This window comes from Prosopis cineraria, unplaced genomic scaffold (assembly GCF_029017545.1).
Source record: "Prosopis cineraria cultivar Desert tree isolate PC_DT_omini unplaced genomic scaffold, ASM2901754v1 PC14, whole genome shotgun sequence".
In the NCBI taxonomy this organism is placed as follows: domain Eukaryota; kingdom Viridiplantae; phylum Streptophyta; class Magnoliopsida; order Fabales; family Fabaceae; genus Prosopis; species Prosopis cineraria.
This window is the reverse complement of record NW_026555345.1, coordinates 7,717,766-7,744,014: the sequence shown is the minus strand read 5'-3', so window position 1 is coordinate 7,744,014 and position 26,249 is coordinate 7,717,766. Positions and strand designations below refer to the sequence as shown.

Here is a 26,249-nt window from a genome sequence, read left to right as displayed (position 1 = left end):
GCGTACTTTTTTTCTTAGTTTTGAAGGATGTGAGAGTTTTTTTAAAAAAAAAAAATTTCTGCTTACGACACCCAAATTTCAGTATTAAAAAAGTTTAACTTAATCTAAGATGATACAACTAGTATATATAAGAGTAAATAAGATTCACTCTAGAATGGATTCGGATTTCATACAGGTGGCGCCCACATCTAGTCTAGCTATTAATTATTTTGCAGCATGATTTCTTTAAAACATAAAATAAAATTCGACAAAAAAAATTAATTTAAACCGTCATAATCAAAACCTAGTCCATCGCTTCTAAAAAGAAGAAATATAGATAATTACCAGAGAAAAACTCAACAATACCTGTAATAATAAAGTGAAGAGACAAATAAAACGCCTAATATTTGGACAGACTGCAGTGAGAGTCTGATTTTCATTTTGCTAGGGAATTGACCAGAAAGGGATGAAACGTTAAAAAATTTCCTGGTCAAACTTCTGTCTCCTTCCTTCTCATCGGCGTTCCTTATAGTTGAGTATGTCACTTATATTTCTTCGTCAATGTCTTCCTCTCCATCGATGGCTTCCTTCTTCACCCCAACGTTTCTTCTTTCATACATAACACTTTCATTATTGCCCCGTATTTCTTCGTATTCGATCACCAACGATTATCATAAAGCTTGCAGTGCTCGGTACGATTGTGGGAAGATTAGCAACGTTGGGTTTCCTTTCTGGGGACATGGCCGTCCAGAAGGTTGTGGCTACCCTGATTTGTATCTCAATTGTTCTGAAGGTTCGACCTTCATAACAATCCAAAGGGTCAGATACCTGGTTTTGGAAGCCAATCCAGACCAACACATTCTGAGAATTGTTAGATTCGAGGACTACTCGCAAAATCTGTGCCCAAATCAGCTTGTCAGCACAAGCCTTGACCCTCTGGTGTTTGAAAACGTGCCTGAAACAAAATATCTTACCTTTTTATATGGTTGTCCTTTAATCCCATCAATAAGCTATCTACAACTTCCTTGTCGTAAAAATGGGTTTGGTAATCCATTTGGCTATGTAGTGTTGGATCATATACCTGAAATTTTTGCGTCATGTTCTGCAAGCGTGGTTGTTCCAGTTGAAGTTTCTCCGTCAGAAATCGATTCTTTTGCTTCGAGCATAGTGCAAGGCATACTTAACAAAGGGTTTAGAGTAAAATGGATAGCTGGTATTGCTGAGTGTGCAGAGTGTCAGAGAACCGGCGGAGTCTGTGGCTATGATTTGGGTTCAAATCAGCCTACCTGCTACTCCATAAGAGGTGACCCAGCGCCTCAGCCTCAGGAGCCTCCAGGTACGCCTATAACGTGATGTCAATAGCAATTTTTGTACTTCACGACATATAGAGTAAGAATAAGATCCAATTGAGTGGGTTAAACCTCACCATATTCAGATAAATTCCCTGCAACACTCGATGAGATCTATTTTACAGGGAAGTAATCCAAGTACTTGGCACTTCCCTTGAGAGTGAAGTTTAGCCGTATGAGCTACATCAGCTCATTGGCTATGCGCAGACAGTGAGCTTATTTCATTGTCTTTGACCAAAGATTAGCTTCTTGTGTTGATTACTGCTGGTGCATTTTTTCCCCCGCCCATCTTTTTTTTTTTTTTTAATCATGGGATTTGGCTGTTCGAAGTAACAGCCTCACAGGTCTGAGGCTTTTTTACATTTTTAGTCTTGGTGGTGATATTAGCTTTGATTTTATTTTAATACAAAGGCACGAAAAATCATGCAAAGGGAATAATTAGCTCATATCAGAGTTAATGATGCTTCTGCACCCTAAGGATGGATTAACAAAAATTGCAGTATTTAAATTGTCGTTACGTGTGTGATTTGCTAGACAATTAACGCATCTATTTGCTTTTCTAAAATTATGTTTTAAAGTTATAATTCAATCTCTGATGATGCTATTAATAGGAGTGAAGATAAATGATGATTTTGATTGTATTTGTGTTGAGTGTTATTAGCTTTGATGAATATTACTGTGGGCCCTTTAGTATTATTTTATTAAAAACCACGAATCAAGCAAAGCTATTGAGTACAGATAATGAAATAAGTTAAAAAAAGGGGATTAGAATAAGATCATAAGAGTGGAAGACAATGCTGCTTGTAGATCAATACGCACATAATCCATCACCGCTTAGCATGTTGATAGTCACGGAGTTGATGCACAGTATCCTCCAAATCGTTGCAACCAAAGGGGCAAGGACCTCTTGAAGATATTCTACTTGGCGTGTCAGTTTCACCATTTATATTTTTCCCAGAATCAATTTCCCTACCCTTTCTCTAGGAAAAGTTTCTCTTCTTGGATCACTGGTTGGTTTATCTGTGTGAAAGCAACCTCTTCAGCACTGCATCGTGTGGCTGTGATTGATTAACGTTTCTTAGAAATCATCTCTCCCTTTCCAAAACCTTTTTTTTTTTTTCCTTCTTTCAAATCCAAGACCTCTACCTACTTTTGGAGATTATTAAGTTTTTTTATTTCTTTCAAGTAGATATTTCTTTGGAACAAAACAGTGCCATCAACAGAGGCGAGTCTAATGAGAGGGGTTAATCCCTCACAATGTGGTGAACCTAGGTTCAAATTCTCTTTAAAAGAAGTATTCACTTTTGGTGTCCAGTCATATTTTAAATATGATTGTCTTCAATAAAACTATAAAATAATACTTATAAGCAATAAAAAACCACTGTGCTTGGCTAATTTTTTTTTCTTTTAAAGCAGTTATCATTTTCCAGGAGTTACTAACCTAATTTTCAGACATGAAGATGAAACCCAAAAAAGAAAGAAAGAAAGAAAGAAAGAAAATCTTAAACAGCTGAGGTAGAAAGAAATTCTGCTTAAAATAAAAATATCTTTCTTCTGTTGATTATCAAAAAAGAAAAAATAATATCTTTGCTCAAAATTATTAATTGTTATGCTCTGTTTTTTTTTAACATTTTTAACAAAATTAGTTTTTTAAAATTCTTTTATTTTTTTAATTTCAACTGGCCCTCTCAGCATGACTTGAACATCAGCCTGCTCTCCCATTAGAGTCCTCGGTTTCCTATTCTGGTTGTTGAAAATATCTTACTACGACAGAGGGAGCGTATACTTGCAAACTTAAACGTGTTAGAGCTTCATAGGTTGATTGAGGTGAAGAAATTGGTCAATCTGATTATTTTAGTTCATGATGCTTTCAGTTTGTAATAGTCTAAATATATTCATAAAAATATATTCGAGTCAGGGCATTTATGTGTATTCATCCGAAAAATCACTTGATGGCTTGTCAATTAATAAAACACAGATTTCAGAGACCCCATCATAATTAATAATTGATGACATCAGAAGAGTTATTTCCTTTTTTTTTTTTTTGCATTGTTTATATACATAGTTTACTTAGGATGGGGATACAACATATCTCTCAACATTGGAAAGATTTAAAGTATACTTCTTCTATTTAAAAATATAAGACATTGTTTAAAAATACAAGATATTTTTGAAGAGTTTGATGTTAAAAAATATAAGACATTTTTAATCTTTTAAGATGTAATCGTTGTCTTTTTTCAAAAGTGTCCCTATTGATAGTAACTATATATTTATTATAAAGTATTTAATACAGATAAATATAAAAGATAAAGTTAGTTTAAAAGTAGGTAACTATTTTATTAGATGGTAAAATTTGATTAAAAATATTTGATATTTTTAAATGAAGGGAGTATATTTTGTCATTTATGTAACCATTATGAAGCTCTTGATTTGTAATTTTATCATTTTACATCATTATTCATTTTTTATATTTGAAAGAAAAGTGCATTTGTTGTTTTCTCTGTCTATAACTATATTTTTTTTTTGGAAAAATATAGTCGTTAGTCTTTATAATTTTATTAAATTATAAATTAGATCTCAATAGTTTATTTTATTTTAATTAAATTTTTATAGTTTCAGCTATTATATATGTTGACCCTTAAAAGTTAAAATTAATAGGGAATTATTAAATTTTATAAAAAAAATACTCTTGAAGTCTGTAAAAAATTTAATTTAATACTTTTAGCTAAAATTTTAGTTCACTGTTTATATTTTTATTATAATTTTTTATGAAAATTTTACGTTTATAAAAAGTATTTAGAAGACAATCTAATTATATGAATTTTGAGTTATAAAAATTATGTAATTAATTCTAAACTCATATAATCATTTAATAAAAATATAAAAGTGCTTAATTTTGTTTCTTAAAAGAAAAAATGTAAGGATTTCAATTTTTAGGGATTAAAAAATTTAATTAGTCAAATTATAAAGGTTTAATTAAAATAAAATTAATTGCCTATAACTGTAAGGACCTGTAGAGATTTTTTTTCTCTCTCTCTCTTGGTTTTTGTTTTTGAGCCTATAACTGTTTTCAACCATTCATAATTCCTTGGACTTGCCTATATGAGTATCTGTCATAGTTGAGGCATTAACAATGTATATAATTAGACTTAGTCATATTATTAATATAAAATGACAATATTAATTAATTATTTCTGTAAACAATTTTATTATTATTATCATTATTACTATTAGTTTATAATAACAAGAGAGTTGGAACTTTTAGGATTTTTATTTTGATGCATCCTATCTTTGTGGAGTCGGCTTCCCTGCTACGAGGGAGCAGACGTGCAGGATTTGGAAAATTCAAATTTAATATGTAATATTTTTATTTTTTATTTTACATTTTTAAAAATAAAAAATTATATAAATTATAAATTTTTTAATAAATTTTTTTATTATTTTTGACAGTTTAAATTTAATATAAATGGTCCACATTTAATTTATAAAAGTTATTAGAAATTTTAATATTAAACCTACACTATTTAAAATATATCTGGAAAGTTGATTTATAAAAAAATTAATATTAAATAAGAATTATTCATATTAAACACGAATCATCCAGAGGACTAAATAGATTTTTTTTTATTAAAATTTCTAACAATTTATATAATTTTTTATTTTAACAAATGTAAAATAAAGAATATTAAATTTAAACTGTTTACATTTCCCACCTCGTCAACGCTTCTCTTAGAGGAGGGAAGCCAACTCCTATCTTTTTAGCTTTTTTCAGTTACATACAAGGAATATCAATTTTCTCTGAAAGTTGTGGAATTAGAATCTATTTGTGATTTAATATTTGAGTTGCTTTCTTTCTTTGTTTGCCTTTTCCCCTTTTTTGGGTGATTCTTGTCTCGCTTTCTTTATTGACAAAAATTTCATAATCTTTGTATTACTAGTTTTTTTACAAACATTTTATGAACCAAGTTATTTTATCCATTAAGACTCAATTATAAACAAAAAAAAAAGAGTTGTTTAAATAAATTTTAATAGTTCAGTTTATTTTTACGAATTAATCTTTTTATTAATTATTAATAAATATTTTTAATAAATTTAAATATGATAAGTAATAATGAGACTTTTATTCCTCAAATTTGATCTAGTAATCATTTTAATTCTTTCAGTTAATTTTTATCAATTTATTCTATAATGTTTTCTTAAATTAACATGCTAATTCTTTAAGTTTTGAAATTCTAATTGACTGTTAATTTAATCCAATATATAAAATACATTGATAACTTAGTATATGTATAGTTAAATGAGAACCATTTAGCATTTGAATCAGTTAAATTTTTATTAAAATAGTTCCTTATATATATATATATATATATATATAGCAAATTTTAATATTATATTGCTATCATCTTTTTAAATAGCAAGAATTAAATTGATAATTAAAACAAATTTAAAGGATCAAATTGATAAAAAATAAATTTAAAAGATCAAATCAATGATTAAAATAAATTTAGGAGATTAAAAGTTTCATTTACCCTATTTTAAATAAATTAATTGATGAAAATTTATTTAAAATAATTATTCTTTTGGAGAACCGAAAACAACCAAAATGAAATCAATTTTTAAAGTCTAAAAGATTCAATTGATATTGTCTACTCTTATAATATTCTTCCTTTCATTATCTAATCAGGCTATATGGCTTATTTAAATTTATTGTCAAGATCATGCTTCCATCAGATTGTTGATTAATTTGTTTTTTGGTCTTTATGCATTTTATCTTATATTTTACTCTTATCCCTTGTGTGCCCTTCTTAATTTTTTTTCTCCTTTTTGAAGTTTGACCTTCAGAACAGTCTGCGAAGAGATTTTTTTTTTCCTTTTTTCTTTTTTAATTCTTACAAATCTATATTTGAATTAAATCTATAGTCTCTTAGCTAACTCTTCTTTTATAGTTGCCTTTCTCACATTACAGTATACACTTATTTATTCAACCATTTTTAATTGAGGTTCATTGACTTTTTTAACATCACGATTCATGACCACGTAAAGGTTTCAAAATTAAATCCTCTACGTTATTGCTAAGATTTTTTCACCTAGTTGCCGGTTCCATTTACTCTTTGAATAGGTCGTTAGAAGTCACCTAGGAAATGACCAAGTGAAGCTCCTATCCGACCATATATTTTTATTTGCTTTGAAGTCGAAAATCCGAAATTATGGTGTGCATATGGTGCGATATATATGTTCAAACACGCTTCTGTCATTCATCCGAGGTACCAATTTCCAGGAAACTTCAAAATCTGAACTTTTTCGAAGACCTTCATTTTCAGAACTATCCATGGCTGCGCGTAAATGAAAAGACGAAATGCTAATTCAATCATTATCTCATGTAAGAGTCATCTTTCATCTGCAGTGCAGTTTCATCAGTCTCATCTCATATTCTTTTCACTCTGCTTCCCGTTCCTCTCGATTCTTTCAGAGTTTGTTTTCCCCATGAAACTGCCCCTTGATTCATCTTCCATGTTTTTTCTTTTAGTACCTTTGCTGGTCTCTTTCAGTATTCTTCCAACATCTCTTGCCGCCGATGATGGCCGCTATACCGACTGCAGAAGTAGTTCTTTTAGCTGCGGAATCCAACAAAACCTCACATATCCCTTTTGGGGAGGAGAGAGAGCAGATTATTGTGGGTTTCCTGATTTCCAGCTCACATGCGAGAGCAATATCGCAAAGATAACCATAGGGGGCCTCGAATATCGGCTTCTTGAATGGGTCTCGACTTCAAATGTTCTTGTAGTGGCTAGGGATGATTATTCTGACACTATCTGTCCACGTGATTACATGAACAATACGATTGATCCAACAAAGTTCGAGTATGTAGATGGTCTAATTAATATGACCTTTCTCTATGATTGTCCTCCTATATCTGAATCATATACTGTTAGAAACTGCCAGAGAGATAATGATACATCGACAACAGTCTACTATGTTCCCGGACCAGTGTATGTAAGTGGGTGCAAGAGTAGTGTTGTGCCGGTATATGAAGAATACCTTAATCAAGCTGCTTCATCAGCTACACCCGATCTAATACAGGGTGTCGTAGAAAAGGGTTTTGGGTTGCAATGGATGGTAAATAATGAAGTGTGCAACACATGCTCTCAATCTGGTGGAGAGTGCGGCTATGAGGGACAACAATTCTCCTGCTTCTGCAAAGATGGACCCCATAATACTACATGTTCAGAAGGACCGCCGTCAGGTATCTTATTACTTTATCATAATCCATTGTTCATTTGTAGCCGAGAAACATGGACATGGGAAATGACTCTATGATAAAGGTGTCATGTTACAAAACAGAATTTTTCTGTATTTTGAAGTATAGATGCCGTATAGATGTGCAGTATATTTTTGCCTAGGATCCCAAACAACGCGTGACGAGGGCGAATGAAGTTTATATCTCATTTTCTAATAAATTTGTCTTAACGAATCATCTCATCCACGCTAATTACCTATAAAAGCTCTGAAGACGGTGATTAGCCCCTTTTTTCGAGAACATGAATGGTTTAGCAGATCATCCAGTGCAAGATCACCTCTTGTCATGGGGTTTTCTGTTATCAAGTAATAACCCTGTTGATTAACTGTCGTTGTTTCTTCTTCTCTTAACACCATAGCAGCCAAAAAAGACGGGTCTTCCATTGCTTTGCAAGAGAAATAAAAGTTTGATGATGTTTGACTTTTAGGATATATATATATATATATATATATGTATGTATGTATGTATGTATATAAATATACATAACATTTCAGCTTCCTGGCAATTTCCCATCTAACAAATGTTTTTCTATTCTAGCGCCAGAGACAAGCCTCCTTTAAGGTTTTCACATCTTCCCTGCACAGTTCATAATTATTTGATTGTGACTATTGTTTAGGCAGAAATTAGAATACATGGAAGTGCTTTGCGTTCCAATTTTGGGCATCATATGAAACAGAATCTCCTTCCTTTTCATGTGGATTTTGATTTGGAATTGAGCCAAATATATTATTTGGGCAATTAAAAATATGTGAATTTCAATTTAACCCAAATCTAAATCTTACCTTAATCCCTTTGTAATTTTAAATCTTTTTTAAACCACTAACATTTAAATTAAATTTCTATGGAAGTCTCTCTCTTCCTTTGTGTTCAATCATCAATTTCAACATTGCTACTTTTGGTTGACTTCCATTGAGATTAGACCGCCAACAATAACCTGGATTGGATCTCCTACGGAGCCGATTGGGATTGCATTGCCGGCACCGATCGAGACCAAACCATCAGCAATGACCAGGACTAAATGGTCGACTTTGATTAGGACTGCATGGCCTACTTTGACTAGGATCAAATTGTCGACATCAATCAGGTTTAGAAATTTCAAATTTCAATTCACTTTCAACTACCGTCCTCTATGACCCGATGTTAGTTTGTTGTCGTTGTTGTCAATCCACTACCACTGTTTGGTATTGGTCCATCACATCCAACTGGTGTTGGTTTGTAGTAGTCGTCACCATCCAGGACTGGTTTGTGAGCACCATCTTTGATCCATCCACTTTTGTCACTTGGCGCTAAATGCCGCTATTAACAAGGAATGGTCTAGTGTCATTATCTAGGTCCAATTCACAGCCCTTGAACTGCTATAATCACCCTTTGCTAATTCATAAGCATTGTTTGGGATTGGACAGCTGATGTCGACTTGGATTAGGCTGTTACTGCCGATCAAGACTGGACCACTTACATCATCCAAGTTTGGGCAATCAAAGTCAATCGAGACCGAGCCACAACCCTTGATTTGGATTGAATCACTAACTTTAACTAAGATTGGATTGCCAACATCGTTTGAGTTGCCTTTAAATTTAAATATGAAATTTGAGATTTAGAATTTTATTTGAGATTCAAACAAAAGATTTTAATTTGATAATTTAAAAATTTTTATATCATCCCAACAAAAAATTTAAAGTATATGAATTTTAAATATGAAACTTTAAATTTAAATTTTCAACTTAAGTTCACCTATCTAAATACATAAGCGTGAGAGTAACCGGGATGGAATTCTAGTTCAAGTCAAATTGTCTAAAGAAGTATTTAGGTGTTTGGAGCTCTAAGAGATTTAAAAGTCTCTATTTCATACCGTCTAGAGACATTTTAAATTTATAGTTTGAATCATTCCTTGAAAATTCAAATCCAGGTGAATCATTCGGAAATAAGTTTAGTTTTTTTAAAAAATGCAAACCATTAAACGTGTCTCACCTCTTTGACTTTTGATGCGCGCATGTATAGCAAGCAAGATAGAGTGGTTGGAGAATAATTTTGGCATTAGTTGGCTCGACTTTTTGACCATGTCCAGCGATCCATCTTAATCTCACACATTTAAGTGCTTTATCAGAGTCATGTTACCTTCATCCCCTTCTGAAAGCCCCGGGGAAATTCTTACTTGCTAGGTGACCTAAATTTGCAGTCGATGGGGATCAGTACCTTTCAATGTTCTCATCTCTTTGAAAATCTTTGCCAATAACATGCTGAATCCTTCCAGTTTTCCATTCATGACCATTAATTCTATGCTCACCATCTGTTTAGTTCTATTGGGAAATTGAAGGCAACCCTCTGTGTCTTTCATCCTCTGTTTCTTTCTCAAGATGCAACTTCATTCCAGCATCTCTGTTTCAATTTTTATCATTTCGATTACCCTATATCACATTCCAATTTGCTTCTGTGTTTATTATGAGACAAATTGCAGTTCTTCATTTGCTTGTGGAAACCTCAAAAACCTCGGCTATCCTTTCTGGGGATCGAAAAGGCCGGAGTATTGTGGCCACCCAGATTTTAAACTAGATTGCGGTGGTGAATATGCAGAAATCACCATCATGTCTGAAAGCTATCGAGTTCTTGAAGTCAATTATTCTGATTATAGTCTTAGAGTTGTGAGAACTGACTTCTCGAATGATGCTTGTCCAACCTATTTCAGGAACAATTCCATAAATTTGGATTTCTTTAAGTATCGTTCGGACTCTCATGACCTGACACTGTACTATGGTTGTCCTTCCCCTCCATCTTCTCTCTCACATATCCTCTCCAATCAATTTAATTGCACTATAAATAACACCAAAATGGTTGACTATTTCCTTACCGAGGTCCCGGAAATTGTTCCGTCGTCTGAAATTGAAGTAACAGGGACCTGCAAATCTACTGTCATTGTTCCGATTTTGGCGTCCCAAGTCAGCTTTTTAGAGGAAAATCCAAGTGCTGAAAATCTGAAGGCTGCTATTCATAACGGCTTTGGCTTGGTATGGAACGCAGATAATAATCTGTGTTATGGCTGTCGAAAATCTGGTGGGGGATGCGGTTATAACACAATCTCAAGTGAATTCAGTTGCTATTGTAGAGACGGACCTGTTCCATCTGCCTGCGGATCAAGTAAGTACCTATGCTTTAGTAATTCCTACCAATCTATGAAGGTCACAGATACAGAATCCAGATATTGCAACACGTACGACGAAACAAGCAGTGTCGTGTAATTTGAAGGGTTGTGTCTGATACTAGTGTGAGACACGTAAGAGACATGATACAAGTCTGTTTTAGCTGTACTTGTGCTCCATAGACTAGAGTTTGAGAAATTAGTGACGTCTTTGAACCTAGATTGATGAATAAGCCTTGAGTTTCAATAGATTATTTCAGATAATGCCGGTTTATTCATATCCTTGTCAGTCATTGCTTTTCGAGCGCGGTATGTGTATTGAAGTCACATACTCATCACGTAGTTACAGTTCAGCGATGTCTGAGGACTTGCCCACAAGTTCCCTGTTCTTTTCTGCAGATAGGACCTTGATAGCCTTTTGTCAGGAAGTCATGCTAAAAAGGGGGGGAAAAAGGTTTAGCTTATATATGATTCTGTACGTAGTTGATTCATTTCTCAAGAATGATTCCTGGCTTTGGTTCATCTCCAAACAAAGCTAGACAAAACCGCCTTCTTCTTCTTCTTCTTCTTTTCTTTTGCCTCTTCAGTTTATGCGGACACTGGACACTAATGAGACGTGTTTATCCCCAATTACAATGGAACTTAATCTGCAATTTTCTTCATTATTGGCTAATTTACTTATGTTTTATGCACCAACTTTATTTAAAAAGATGTAGTAAGAAGTCTTGTTTAGGGGCTTTCTTGGTGGTAGGGAGATATTATTAGGTAAGTGCCAGGCTATCATGGGCTGTTCACATTAGTGTAGATGTTCTAAAATATAGGCAACCTGCTTTGACTGCAAATTAACTTAAAAAAAAAATCCCTTTTGTATCGTATGATCAACTTATAATTACATTTAGGTCCTATTTCCTCATGATTAAAGGACTGTCGTTTGTCATCTTGGGCAGTTCATTCTGAAGTCATCTCCGTCTAATTCCACTTCTCTCACTTCTTAGGATTCCGAAAACCCTCCACTTCAGATGCCATCTATATTGTATAATTATATATCCACCAAGCTATTTAATTTGCGATCCGTGATTTTACAGCTTACACATGACTTTGTGCAGAATAGTTGAATCTCTTGATGCATCTAACCTGTATAAATATTGAGTTTTGACTCTGTGTTTTACTTGTCCCCTCTCTCTTAATCTTTTTTTGCTGACTAACTCGAACTATATATATATATATATATATATAAAGCTCTTTGGGTGGTGAGCAATAATTTTGTGGTTTGCATATGACTTCGTCCAAAACAGTTAGGCTTCTTTTGATGAACCTTTTTTACTCGTCCAAATGTATATATTAAACCCCCGTTCAATAGATGAAGGTAGGTTCTAGTTGGATCGAATATGACATACGGGACTTGATGATAAGTAAGATGGGAGAGTCTTTTGTTTCTAGTAATAATCATCTTCAATGTTTGGTAGGTTTGGATTGAAATTCATACCTACTCATCCAGTAGGTTTCTTTCCTCTTTTTTTTTTTCCTTCTCCCATGATCTCCTTTGAATTTCTTTTTTTTTTTCTTTTTTTTTTCTCGTTTGAAATTGCTCTCTCGTCTGGTCTGAGACCGTGTCTCTAGTTCTTGATGCTGGGTGTTCTTGCCAGAGGTTGAACTAAGCCTCTGTTCTAGTTTTTATTCGAGAAATGGGTGTTAGTTATAGTCAGTCAGCTTCACTATCCTGTGCTTTTATGTTGATTGTGTTGGAAATTTTATCTTTTTGCTTGTGTTGTTTGAAGAATCTATTCCCTCTTTCGTCATCAAACCTAAATTCGGAAAAGTGACTTGCATGATTAACATGATTAAGAAAAATGTAAATACATTTCTTTAGTGTTTATTTTAGTAGAGACAAGATCTGTCTAAAATGTTTGATGTCCTTTCTGGTAATGTGCATCTCCTGCATTGCATTGCAATGTATTTTTACTTTGCATGAAAAATAAGCTTAGCGAAGCCCTCTAATAATACCACTATACCAGAGGGGAGGTGCCTTCCTGCGGCTGGCTCCCCTTGAAATGGGCCATGAGGGCGAGTCTGTTGGGTTTTCACCACAAGACTAAGTCGTCTTTTCATACCTTATTATTCCATGACTTGAAAACAAATTATTCATGTTTGGCTAACAAAGATTAGTCCAATTAATAAAAATTCAATTCATAACTTATAAGGTTGTAAGTTCACATCTTGATGTTGATATAAGAACTTTGCTGGTGAGCAATCTATGAGTATCTTAAAAGCATGCGCTTCCCTAATACCTGACTCACTATTAAAAAAATTATTTATGCTTGTATTGCTATTTTTTTATAAACATTAAAGTTCATATAAGTTGGGTTCTTAGAAATCATTAAAATTAATGTATATTTTGAATTCAAAAAGTACTTATAAAAATTACTTTCATTTTGAATTCATATGAGTTGCTAATAATATTTTTATATTGATAACGAGATTTGAATTCACAATTTTGTAATTTATGAGCCAAATCTTTATGAAAGAAATATTATGAAAAAGCTTACCAAATATTTCAGAATATTATGAAAAAGCTTACCAAATATTCCAGAAAAATGGGGTATTATCTTGTTGCCAACTTGTTCACACACACACCCCTCTTGCATCGTGCAGACAAGTAAATTATTGGATGGCTTGGAAACTGCTGCGAAGGGGAATTAGTGATAGTGGCGTGCTGCTACCAACTATGTATTACTATTAATATTAACTAGTATTGAGTTAGCATACAGCTAATCAAGTTTGATTAGCTAGTTAAAACCTATCTTTGATAAACAAATGGTAGAACTTAAATGTTAGTAAATTAAATTTTTTAAGAGGCATGTGCCGTTCAACTTGATATCTTGGAGCTTGTTTTCCATTGCGTGTGTGTATATGTACACAAAAAGTCAGAGTCAAATAAATCCATCTAGAGCTCAAGCTTCATCATAACTTGTTATGGCAACCAAAGCAGACTCTATTATTATTGTGTGTCTTGTAGTGTTCTGGTTAGTCAAAAACCAATCTTCCCGCCCGCCACAGAGTCAGACCAACAACCCAATGGACAACAAGCCATGCTCTTCTTCGTCCTCTTCACCTTCATCCACTCCACTCTCCACCGTACGACGTCGATCCCTTCCAACGCCTCCTTCTCTCTCTGCTTCAAAAGCTTCGACTGCGGCAACATTCACGACATCCCCTACTCCTTCACCGGAGCCGACCGTCCCTCCTTTTGCGGCTCACCGGAATTCCGCCTCACCTGCCGCGGCGATTTTCCCGAGCTGAACATCTCTCGGTAAGTTACCGAGACCTCCGGCTCGACCCAATTGGACGTGTTCTCACCTTAGCACGCATAGACCTCTGGAACGAAACTTGTACTCACAACTTTGTCAATTCCCCTTGTGGCCAAACCAATTTTAGGTACGGTTCAGGCAACGAGAATCTCACTTTGATCTATGGGTGTGGTTCTTCTTCTGAGATTAACGTAAAGCCAGAGAATCTGTTTGAATGTGAGTTTAAGGGGAATCAAAGCGATTCTTGTTCTTTGATCGGTCCGTTAATGTGAATTATAGCAGTCCTTATGAACATGAATGCTTGAAATGTCTTGATTTTGGTGGCCAGTGTGGATTTGATTACGATTTGGGGAAGCCAATTTGCATTTGTGGTGATCACCTGTGTCCCTCCCCACGTACTTTGAGCTTTTTCGATTGGTTGTTTAGGTGCTTGATAGGTTTGCCACGTGATGATGCTGTTTTTACGTGAAGCTCGTACAAATCAAATGGGTACACATTGTTTCGAAAGATGAGATAGTATGAATAAATTTGAATGCTAATATTGCAGTCTAAGCTAATTTTCTCGTGAACTCATATGCTATGTGGAGAGCATGAGCTATTAATTACCACTTCTGACTTTCCTAACTGCCGAATAATCTGCCAGAAAATTTGACAGTTAGGGGATAGACGGAGTGACATTTGCCAAAATTTGGACGGTTTGACTGATGCAGTGTAATTTGACTATTAGGCACGAAACAGGAATTAGCTATCATTATAAACTGTAGAACAAGTGGATTCCCTCTAATTGTGCGATGACTGTCATTTTACTACTATTATCATTGTCTTGCTTTCTTTTGAATCAAGCAAGCTGAACACCCAAAGTCTGGTACCTTTGGGGCTTTTCAGCGAGCGTAGAGATATATGAGAAGGCGTGTTATATCACTGCGTTTGACTTTCCAATAACAGTTTAATTCCTCTAGACAGTCTTGTTTTAGACATATGAAAAGTTAGAACTTTGAAATTAGAGGTGTATGCGATTTTCATGACAGTGTTTTTGGGTGCATATGCCGCTGGAAAACTCCTCCCCTTTAATCTTCACTTCCGATTCGTAGATTTTTCTTTTTTGTTTATGAATATCAATAATGCTTATCATTATCGTTAACGAATATCGATAATACTTCTCTTCTTATCATTAAGTTTTGACATTTATCTTGTATTTTACAGAAAAGAAATCCAAATCAAAAGTTACAACAGGTAGCCTCTATTCTGATCTCATACGGAATTAATTTTCTTAAGGTGCAGCAGTTTGGCATAATTTTACTAACTTCTTGAACTATCTTCAGGCATTATTGCAGCTGCTGCGGCAGGAGCTTTTTTAATTCTTCTTGGATTATGCCTGTTCTTTATGGTGAGACGAAGGAAAAGAATTGCAGAACAGTCACAATCCAAGGACCTCTTCATGGCTCCTTTTAGCAGAGGCGTTGCTACCTCTACAACAAATTCGTCTCAAAGTGTCCCATCTTACATCACCTCAAAGACTGAATCCATGCAGCACAGTTTCTTCTATGGGGTTAAGGTGTTTAGCTATGCTGAACTAGAGGAAGCCACTAAAAATTTTGATCCTTCCATGGAACTTGGTAATGGAGGTTTCGGCACTGTTTATTATGGTAAGAATATAATATTTGTCTTCTGGATTCTAAACAATACATCAATGAATCTTTGCCATCATTCTCTCATCCACTCCACTTTGATTGTTGATCAGGCACTCTGAAAGATGGACGTACAGTTGCAGTGAAACGGCTTTATGAAAGCAATCTGAAACGTGTTGATCAGTTCAGGAATGAAGTTGAGATTCTAGCTAAATTACACCATAAAAACCTGGTTGAACTTTATGGATGCACCTCTAGACATAGCCGAGAACTTCTCCTTGTCTATGAATACATTCCTAATGGAACAGTGTCAGACCATCTCCAAGGAAATCGATCAAAGTCTTCTTTGCTCCCTTGGCCTACACGATTGAACATCGCCATAGAAACTGCCGACGCCCTGGCCTATCTTCATAGATCAGATATCATACACCGTGATGTCAAAACCAATAACATTCTTCTAGACCATAAGTTTTGCGTTAAGGTTGCTGATTTTGGTCTTTCAAGGTTGTTCCCCAATGATGTTACCCATGTGTCAACTGCTCCACAAGGAACACCTGGATATGTGGACCCTGAGTATTATCAGTGCTACCAACTCACCAATAAAAGTGATGTTTATAGCTTTGGTGTCGTCCTAGTTGAGCTCATATCATCCTTAGAAGCCGTGGACATAACCAGGCACCGCCATGACATAAATTTAGCCAATCTTGCCATCAACAGAATTCAGAATCATCAAGTGCATGAGTTGATTGATCCGCTTCTGGGGTTTGAAAGAGACAATGCTATTAAGCAGATGACGACAGCAGTGGCGGAATTGGCCTTTAGGTGTCTGCAGCAAGACGGTGACATGAGACCTTCCATGGATGAGGTACTGGAAGTCTTGAGAGGAATCCAAAAAGAGGGGTATGGTAGACAGGACGATGCGCAGAATCATAAGAGAGTTGATGAAATCATGCTTTTGAAAGATGCTCCTCCTCCATTTTCACCAGACTCGGTTGCTGATAAATGGGTTAGCTCCTCTACTGCTTCTAGTTCCTTGTAACTTCCATAACTTTACTATTCAGCTAAATGAGATAAAGTTTAGTTTAGGTGAGAATGAACCAATGCACGTTGGTGTTTGCGCGGTGTGTATATAGTATATTTGGTGATATAACCAAATCTTTGTGCTCGATGTATTAATCTTTACCTCTTGTATACTGTTGTTCTACAGTACTATTTTGACAATTTTTTAGGTTTTTTTTTTAATTTATATAGTTGGAAGAGGCGGGAATTGTGGGATCTACATTAAAAAAATATGGGGTGTTGGCAATGTGGGGCTATAGTAAAATTTGAGCATACAAATTTTTTTTTTCATACTTCTCTCAAACCATAATATATGGTATATTTTTAATTATATCCTTGTTTTACACTTTCTCTAGTCTCTATTATAGGGTGTCTTTTAAAAAAATTTGTTCATCCTTAATATAAGACATTTGATGGGGTATTAATCACATTTTTATAATATTATTCATATTTAAACTCATTAATTATGGAAGAAAATATAATATAAATTTAAAAAATTTTCATTTAAAATTTTATGACGCTATTTGTTTGTCTTTTTCTTGATTGAAATTATTAAAATGTCTCTTCCATTCCATTCTCATCCATTTTCCTAAAATAAAAGAGAAAATTAATGTCCCTTTATGCACGGGTGTTATATCTAGTTAGTAAATATGGTTATTTATTTCATGTTCCACTCTTCTGCTGATGGTTGGAGAAGTTAAAATTTCAGTCAGGCTCAATTTTTCTTTAAAGAAATGTAAAACAAATCAATCATAATTTTTTTTTTGGTGAGTAAAAAAATAGACTTTGCAAGCTATAAAAAATATCTCAATTATAAAAGGCAAATGGTAGGCTCCTTACTAAATTGTTTCATATGTAAGGGTTGATATTCGAACCATCAACCATTTGTATAAGTGATAAGAGTATTTATCATTTATTATTTCTAGAATCAGTTATAATATATGATTGTTTGAACTTTTATGACAGTATATATCAAAATTTCTTCAAGATTGATTTTAGATTTTTTTTTTTTTTAAGAAGGACTATGCCAGCTCTAACTTAAGTAATTGAATCTATTGACAAATATTTTGGCCAATTATAGCCAGTTCATGCTGGCATCTCATTTTATTGAAATCATTTTTCCCCCGATCAGAACTGTTTTTCCATTTAATTTCGATGAAATAGGCTTTAAATACATATATTTCATAGCTGGATGGACACTGTGAGAGATTATTATCTAAGGAAAAAAAATTAGAGAAAACAGACTATAGACATTAAAATGCCAAAAAAAAAATTATCACCGCTTATTGGGAAAAAAAAAAGATAAAAATAACTTTTGGTACACGAGTATAATGTGAAAACTCTTGAAGAGCCACTCTCATAAAATATATGGATAGTGAATAGTAGGACTTATTTTTTATAACTTATTTAATTCGAAAGACTTATATGATTTACCAAAAATATCTCATTAAAAAATTGGTGCCAACGTTTGAAAATCGAGAGTACAGCAGGCTCGATTGATGGACAACATGATGGCTTATTCACTGTTTCTTATCCTTGACGGGTTGTCTTTCTTCTTCAACAAGCGATATCGAATATCTGTCACAACAAAGACGACAAACAAAATAATATTTTGCCAAAATAACAAAACAAAACAATTAATTAATGGCTAACAAACTTAATCTTTACTTTGTCCATTACTTCCATTTATGAAAAAAAAAATTATCAACGGACAGCAAAAAAATCGAAATCAGTTAGAATAATAAATATGATAAAGTTAACATTTATTTTAACTTTTTAAAAAATCTTCACACTTATATAATAACCGCTCCCAACTTTTGATCACATGTTTAAATAAGTAAATAAATATGCTAATTAACTTGTGCATCAAGCTTCAAATGATAATTTACATGCTAAGATTTTTAATATTTCACTCAACAAGAGTAAAAATCTTTTGTTTTATTATATGAATTGAGAAGAGAGGGAGAATTTTAATTAGTTTTCCCTTCCCTCTCTTTCAAATTAGGAAGATTTGGAGGGATTTCCCCCCTCACAAAGTGTTAAAATATATCTACAAGATATTAAAGAGTATAATTTCAAATTAAAAGTTTGAGGGTATAGACATCCATCTCATGTATGATTATACAATTTGTTGTACATTTTCAATAAATTACAACTTTTTTAGTTCAAAACGTTTTTAATAATTTATTTTCTTAAAAATTAAAGTCAGTAATTCAGGCAGGGCAGATTTATTTGAGCTTAGCTCAATTTGAGTTGGGCTTATTAGGCTTGAAATATTCTATCCCTAAAAGAAAATTCATATAGTTAAGCTTGACTTGAATTACCGACTTTACATGCATGTAGAATCAGTAATTTCAATGGTCGAACTTATTTGAATTAGGCTTAAAATATTATATATTTTTTAAAAGTTCATATAATCAAGCTTAACTTTAGCTTTTTTTTGGACGGGTTTGGACTTGTCCTGAATTGCCACTTCTATTAAAAATATAAAAATGACACTGAAAATTGGATTCTTAAAATAAAATTATTAAAATCAAGTATTTAAATAAACTCATAAAAAATATATCAACTCATAATGTAAACTTGAAAGCATCGTAATAGTCTATTATTATTTATTTTTGTAAAACATGATTTTAATTAAGATAGTTTAAGTATGGTAGCTTTATTTTAAAGGTTGTGAAATTTATTTAGTCGGAAACCTAACAATCACCATATGATAGCTTTGGTTTTAATTGGGTGATAGATGTTTCCCTTTTGTGTGCGTATACACTAATTTCTTTCTTTTTGTTAAAAAAAATCCTATCTAACCCTTTCTCATGGGGAAGAAAATCTCACGCACATGCATTTCACACATACCCACACATCACACAACAATCCCACAAACATGTAAATTTTTTGTCCCTCTCTAACTATATGGGGATTTAATCCTTTAACCTCTTGCATCTAAAGATAGGATTACAAGGATAAATGCCACTAGACCAAAGAGTCGTCGGCACATACTAATCAACTAGGTTTTTTTTTTTTTTTTCCTGTGGGGGATTGTTTGTATGAGACAAGAGTCTTTAGTTTTTTTTTTTTGTGTATTTTTAAATTATAAGAGTAACCTAACAACTTAGATTTACAAGGGAAATGGAATCCGCAATCACTTACCAAAAAAACTTCAATATAGCCCGGGGGGGTTTGCTTTAAATGTTATATGAAGGTTTAGGATTAAGGATGAAGGGAGAATATTATGACTTGTGAGTCTAAATTGACATGATGGAATTGAGATAAGTGCGGAGCACTAGATAGTGAACAAGAAATTGATCACAGACATATAAGACTAAAGACTTCCAATAAACCTGGGGTAAAATCTCCTTACCAATCATTAAATTAAATTTTACCATTAACTGTCAATTTTTACTCTCTCCGTTTACTTATTATTATGAGATCTGTTTTACCAACTTACATGTTTTAATGTAATTAATTAATGTTCCTAAGGCATTTTGGTCATTCCAAATATAATAGCTCTGATTCTAATTGTTGGTTAAAGTAACTCTATTCCTACTTGGGCCAAAGGAGAAATTCTTGCATACATCTAGTGCCATACATCTTAAAAAAACATGACATGTTACACCATTTCAATTAAATAAAATCTAACATGTTATTAGTTTTAATAACTTTACTTTTAAAATAGAGTGCTTATTTAATTTCTTATATTTTCTTTCTGTATTATCATCGACAACAGAATCAATTTATATTTATAATCATTGCTTTTATTGGATAAAGTATGAATGATGTGATATATTTGATCTATGCAAGAATTTCTCTGTCCAAAAATGGGAGAAGATTCTCTCCTCTTCCATTCTCATCATCTTCCATTCTTTTTCCTTTTTAATCATTCAAATGGGATATTTGATTTCTTATAAAATTATTATTAAAATATAATATAACTTTTTTATTTTACCTTTTTATTAAAATTAATGTTCACAATAAAGTGTCCAAATTTTTTTTTAAACCTTCAAAGATGCTGGTTTCCACTAAACACGAAACAAATCAAACAAGAAAAAAGTTCAGCCATCAAATGCATATCCAAAGAAACAAACAAAGAAAGAAATAATTACAAGCAAGGGCGAAGTTAGGATTTAAGATTAAGGGGGGCCAACATTAAAAAAACATATATATTATAAAATTTTTATAAACTTTAGAAGGACCGAAAGTATGTAATATTTATATAATATAAAAAAAATTTAAAAAATTGAAAGAGACCATGGCCGTTGCTAGTCTCCTCCCTTTCTGCTATTGCGAGAAGGGGAAAAAAAATCTGAGACAAATGAAATAAAACAAAACAGTAAAAACAAACAGCCCACCGCTTCGCAGCCAACACCTTCACGATCAGGGGATCCAAGGCCAAATGAAGTATTAGAAATTCTTCAGATCAGTAGCATTCCAAGAGAGTAACAAAGAAAGAGAGAATGATGATGTAAATACCCACCTAGACAAGCACACCCCTTGCGAGTATTAACTAGTATAGAATCAGCAGCACTATTACCTTCCCTTTTGGTAAAGGAGAAGAACAAGTCAGCTCGAGACGCACACAAGTTTTGAATTTCCTGACATTAGAAACCAGCAATGCCAATCACTTTTATTTGCAGACTGAGAGGAAATACAAGCAAAAAGCTTCTGCATTGTCAGTTTAATTTCCGCTACAACATTCCTCATATTCAACTCAGCAATTAGGAGCGAGGCCTCCTTGACTGCTATGAATTCACTCATCCCAACAGATTCAGCTTTAACAAAATCCCGAAAACCCCACATAAAAGAGCCTGCACTATATCGAGTTGTGGTGTGGTATATTCAGAAATTTTGTTGGGGCATGGGTGAGCGGGTGGGTTTGTAATCTTGGCACTTGCACAGCAAAAAGAAGCCGAATATTGGTGGCTTTTCCATGGCATGCATGGGTGGTTCGTGAGCTTCATATTAACAAGGTGATTATTGAAAGTGACTCTGCTACGATGGTTCAAGAATATCATATCACATGGCAGCAGATGGCAATGAAGTCCAACAGTGGCAAATTTGCCAGGTTCTTAATTTAATTAATAAAGATTGGCAAGTCATTATGAAATATGTTCAAAAAGAGAATAATGTGTGCTGACTGGATCGTGAAATTCAAACTCAGTCATAACTTTAATTGTAGTATTGTTGAGGCTCCTCCTAGAGGACTTAGCCGATACTATTATGCAGATGAAAGGGGACTCTAGCTCCAGCATTATGTAAACGTAGGTACTTGGGCTTGCACAATAATTACGACAACTGTGAGACCGATAATAAATGAAGGGTAGGAATGAAAAAATATATATATTAAGATTTTAATAATAATTTTATAGAAGATTAAATCTGAATTATTTAAATTTTGATGTAATAGTTAAAAAAGAAGGGAAGATGATAGGAATGAAAGAGCAGACAATCTACTGGGCAAATTACCAATAACTAATAATTCAATCTAATTCACTCCGTTATTATTGTCTCAGTTCCAAGAAAAATGCTTACCACGTGCCACAGCCACGTGTCTGACAGCATTTATATCCCACTGAGAAAGCCATTTGCGTTGTCATTATTCCTCTTTAGTTCTCCCTTCTATCTCTCCCTCTTTCACTGTAACATCCACAACACACCTCAGTAATAAAGCCTCAAAAGCCGATCGAATCGGAATCGAATCGAATCGAATGGACTCAGATCTCGCTTTCTCTCTCTAGCAAGCAATCCTTCGCTTCTCCGTTACTTAATCCATCGCTCTTCTCTTTTTCAATGGCCACACTTCAGAAATTCAAGCTCTTAGCCACCCAGTGCGCCGTCGCCGGCAGCCCCACTCGCAGCCCTACTACTAGCCCCGTCATCCACCTCCGCCGCCGCAAGACCCTCCGCATGTTCCTCAGCCGTCCCGACCGCCGCCGATTCGCTCGCCGCGAGGACGCCCCTGTTGACCACGACGATGTAGATCCGGTGGAAGTGAACGAAAAGGAGGTCAGAGTTCGCCGGAAGCTCAAGGATCTGTTCGTATCTTCTCCTCCGCCGGTCGATGATGAAAAGAGGTGCCAAGAAGAAGAACGGCGAGAACGAGAGAGATTCTCGCCGGCGATTGCGAATTCCGGCCTCGGCAGCCGATTCCGAACCGGCTCGGCATTCCGACGCGGCGGAACCACTTCTCTCAGACCGGTCTCCTCAGCGTTCCGGTATAGATTCCTCAAGAGAGCTTGGCGACCTGTGCTCGTCACTATCCCTGAGTAGGCACTGCGAAAACTGTACGGAGATAAATAGAAATTTTCCGGGATTTTTTAATTTGTTTATTTTATTTTTAGAGAATGTTAATATAATTTTCACGGCGAAGAGCTTGGCGACGATAGAGACACTCATTGGACGGTTTTGACGCCTGGCCGCCGTACCGATGCTAACGTGCGCGGGGTTGTTGATGATGCTAACGTAAGCACCTGCAAAAGAAGAACGTATTTTACCTGCGTGGAGAACGGGAGGAAAATGTGTGGACTGTGAAATGCCAGCCTCGTTGTTTGTACCAGTGAGATACGCTTTTCCTCTCTACGACGTCGTTGCGTGGAACAGTTTATAGGTTTTGATCTTTAAAAAATTTAATTTTATTTCTGGCAAAAAAAAAAAGGTAATTTTATAAATAAATCCTAACGGTTTTTGGACCGTGTTCATCGTTTTCGAGATCAAATGTCTCCCTCATATATAGTATATGGTCGTTAATTAATTAATTAATTATTAGCATGAAAATGAATATTTTGTAGCTAGAAGGGTAAAAAGGTAAAATATATAAGTTTTCCCCCTTCTTGGTACCATCTTCTAGAGTTTGTTTCACGCATTTTGTGGGAACTGGCGAATGTTTAATATTATTATCATTTACTTATGTTGCCATGTGATATAATATTACCTTGTTTGTTTCCATAAAATTCGTTTAATCTAATTTTAAAAGTTGGGATTAAATTTTAAAAGTAGTTAATGATTAAATTTGTAATGGATAAGGTCTTTTTTCCGAAAAAGATTGTGTGAATTTTTATTTATTTAATAAACTGATAGATCTATTTATTTATTTTATTACAAGATTTAGAATGCGAGACTAAATTCATAATCTAACACTAATAAACGGGGAAGAGTGACATGTTACTAAGTTACAGGTTATATGCTGAAATTTTACTTTCTTTTTTGTTTTGAAGAAAAGTCAAGGATTTATACATATTAATAAAGTAAAAATAGTACAACAACTGATTTTTTTTTTTTTTCAACGGTTGCATTGTAAAAATAGAACCAGCTCAGAGAAACAAACAAACTAAAGAAGGGAAAACAAAGCCATAGAACCATGACAGCACAAGAAGACAGAAACACTGAAGATAAGAAATCTACAGGGACAGACGCTGAGGTTTAAACCGTCCAATCATTTATTAATCTTTTAGTTGGTGAGAATAAGTAAATTATTGAAGTATACAACCCTTTTCATTTGGGGAGCAAGTTCAATGCATATCACCCTTAAAATTTAAATGATCCAAATTTAAATATTTTTTTATCTTTTAAATAAAAGTTTTTGTAAAGTTTAAAATTTTTATTAATTATTAATATAAATAATTAATATTTAATTAGGTCAGTTTAAATTTAAATTTTTATTTTTTATAATTTTTATAAATTGACCAAACAGATTTACTTTGGATTATTTTAAATTTGACAGTATAATAAATTAAAAATTTTAAATTTGAACAGTACAAAGTAAATATATGTTAAAATTATAAAAATTATAAAAAATAAATATTAAATTTAAATCGATCTGATTAAATATGAACGCTGTTTATGGGTAATTAACAGATTTATTCAAAATCTTATAAATTTTTATTAAAAAAAAAGAAATACTTAAATCTGGATTGTCCAGATTTTATTTTAAGAGTGAGGTACTCATCACTGCTTGCTAATGAGTTCTAAATGTGCTCCCTTTCATTTGACTACATCATATTACAAAAATTAAGTAGGATTAAAATTAAATGAATTACAGAATGTGATAATATGGTATGGATTGCCAATAATGATCTGGTAAAAAAATTGTCAATCATGAGACAAATTAATAAAATAAAACATACATTTAGCAAAATTAACATTATGTATGGTAGCGAGGAGGGTTTTTTTTCCTTTTTTTTTTGTTTGTTTATTTAGGGTAAAGCGTGGGAGATCATGAATGGAATGTGCTTTGGACGAAGAATATAAGACAAAGAGTGTGATGGATTATAGAACTATTAAGCTCTCCATAAAGTTGTCCCTATTCAGGTTCCATGTATCAAGGCTCAATAATGTCTTGTCATTTAAGTATTTCCTAAAATATTAATGCATTACATGTAGATTTTTAGATGTACTTCAATATTTGAGTGTATCTCTAGGTCAACAATATTTAAGTGCATCTCAATTATTTTTTTATTTTTTATTTACATGTGTCCTTTTAAAAGTAATTATGTTCGAGATATGATCAAGTACAAAATGTAAATATTTTTTTAATAAAAATTTAAACATTAATTCATCACATTATAAGAGATTATGTTTTTTTTCATTAGATTTAACCTATGTTAGTCTCAATTATTTGTTTATTTTACGGACAACATTTTCAGCATGTTAGTTGGGTCATTACCAACACATTGGATGAGTTATTTTAACTAATTTTTAATTCAGTGCTTTGTTATTTTAATGAAAATAACATTGAACAAAAGTTTGTCTATAGAACTATCTAGTATGTAGTTCTTCTACTAGAGGATTGTTGGACTTGATCAATATAGTTTTCCTAACTTAATTTTTTTAACTGTTGACTTTATTTAAAAGAAATCAAATCTCTTTCACTCAATCAAACCATTATTGGTTTTGAAAAAAAGTAAGCTTAACTATTTTGTAAATAATTAAAATCCTGTACTATGAAATCATACTTTATAATTTGGACCAAAAGTTCTTAGAAAATACTCCCTCCAGTCCTTTTTATTAGATGCTTTAAGGAAATAACCAGTGGTATAAATTATTTTACCAAAAAAAATAGTGGTCTAGATGTCTTGCAAATATATGAAACTAATATTCCGTTTTTACCTTTTAGTTTTAATTCTATTCTTGAAACTTGAAAAGGCGTGATAGCCTTGCACAAATAATGAAGCGTCGCTGTCAAGTTTTCGTTGGCTACATTTTTTTATAATAATATTTATATCTATTTAATTAATAGGGTATAATTAAAAAAATTGAGATATTTTATAATAAATAAACCAACACAATAACTTTTCTTAATATCTGATAAAAAAAATGTGTTGAACACCTTATAAAAGAATCAGAGGAAGTATGATATTGATAAAGTGAAAAAATACATAATCTGTCCAAATTGTAAGAATAAGCCTAGCTCAAAATATAAGAATTTAGTATTTTTTTAAAAAATATTTTTCCAATTTTACCCATTTATTTGTTAATGTGAGTTTTTGGTGTAGCATGGAA

The 26,249-nt window shown here is 33.3% G+C and overlaps 2 protein-coding genes across 5 annotated transcripts; both read left to right on the top strand.

Moving 5' to 3' along the window:
• The first annotated feature begins 395 nt into the window (after positions 1-395).
• On the top strand, positions 396-16,916 carry LOC129293655 (LEAF RUST 10 DISEASE-RESISTANCE LOCUS RECEPTOR-LIKE PROTEIN KINASE-like 1.4). 4 transcript variants are annotated; one of them, XM_054931733.1, is made up of 5 exons: positions 6,657-6,708; positions 6,856-7,572; positions 15,271-15,300; positions 15,390-15,713; positions 15,809-16,916. In XM_054931733.1, exons 1-5 carry the CDS (start codon positions 6,672-6,674, stop codon positions 16,732-16,734), a joined length of 2,034 nt encoding a protein of 677 aa, XP_054787708.1. In that variant the 5' UTR covers positions 6,657-6,671; the 3' UTR covers positions 16,735-16,916. The 4 variants fall into 4 exon arrangements, with proteins under 4 accessions (XP_054787707.1, XP_054787705.1, XP_054787708.1 ...); XM_054931732.1 differs by lacking the exons at positions 6,657-6,708; positions 6,856-7,572 and adding an exon at positions 396-1,315; XM_054931730.1 differs by having other exon boundaries at positions 6,487-7,572.
• Positions 16,917-22,361: 5,445 nt separating this feature from the next.
• Positions 22,362-23,459, top strand: LOC129293382 (uncharacterized). Its single transcript, XM_054931310.1, has one exon. It carries the CDS (start codon positions 22,542-22,544, stop codon positions 23,019-23,021), a length of 480 nt encoding a protein of 159 aa, XP_054787285.1. The 5' UTR covers positions 22,362-22,541; the 3' UTR covers positions 23,022-23,459.
• The last annotated feature ends 2,790 nt before the right edge of the window (positions 23,460-26,249 follow it).

Bases quoted from the DNA above. Each gene is read 5' to 3' on its own strand.
- LOC129293655 (XM_054931730.1), top strand. From the start codon at position 6,672: ATGAAAAGACGAAATGCTAATTCAATCATTATCTCATGTAAGAGTCAT. The intron at 15,301-15,389 runs GTAGCCTCTATT...AACTATCTTCAG, and splicing joins CAAATCAAAAGTTACAACAG to GCATTATTGCAGCTGCTGCG. The intron at 15,714-15,808 runs GTAAGAATATAA...ATTGTTGATCAG, and splicing joins TTTCGGCACTGTTTATTATG to GCACTCTGAAAGATGGACGT.
- LOC129293382 (XM_054931310.1), top strand. From the start codon at position 22,542: ATGGCCACACTTCAGAAATTCAAGCTCTTAGCCACCCAGTGCGCCGTC.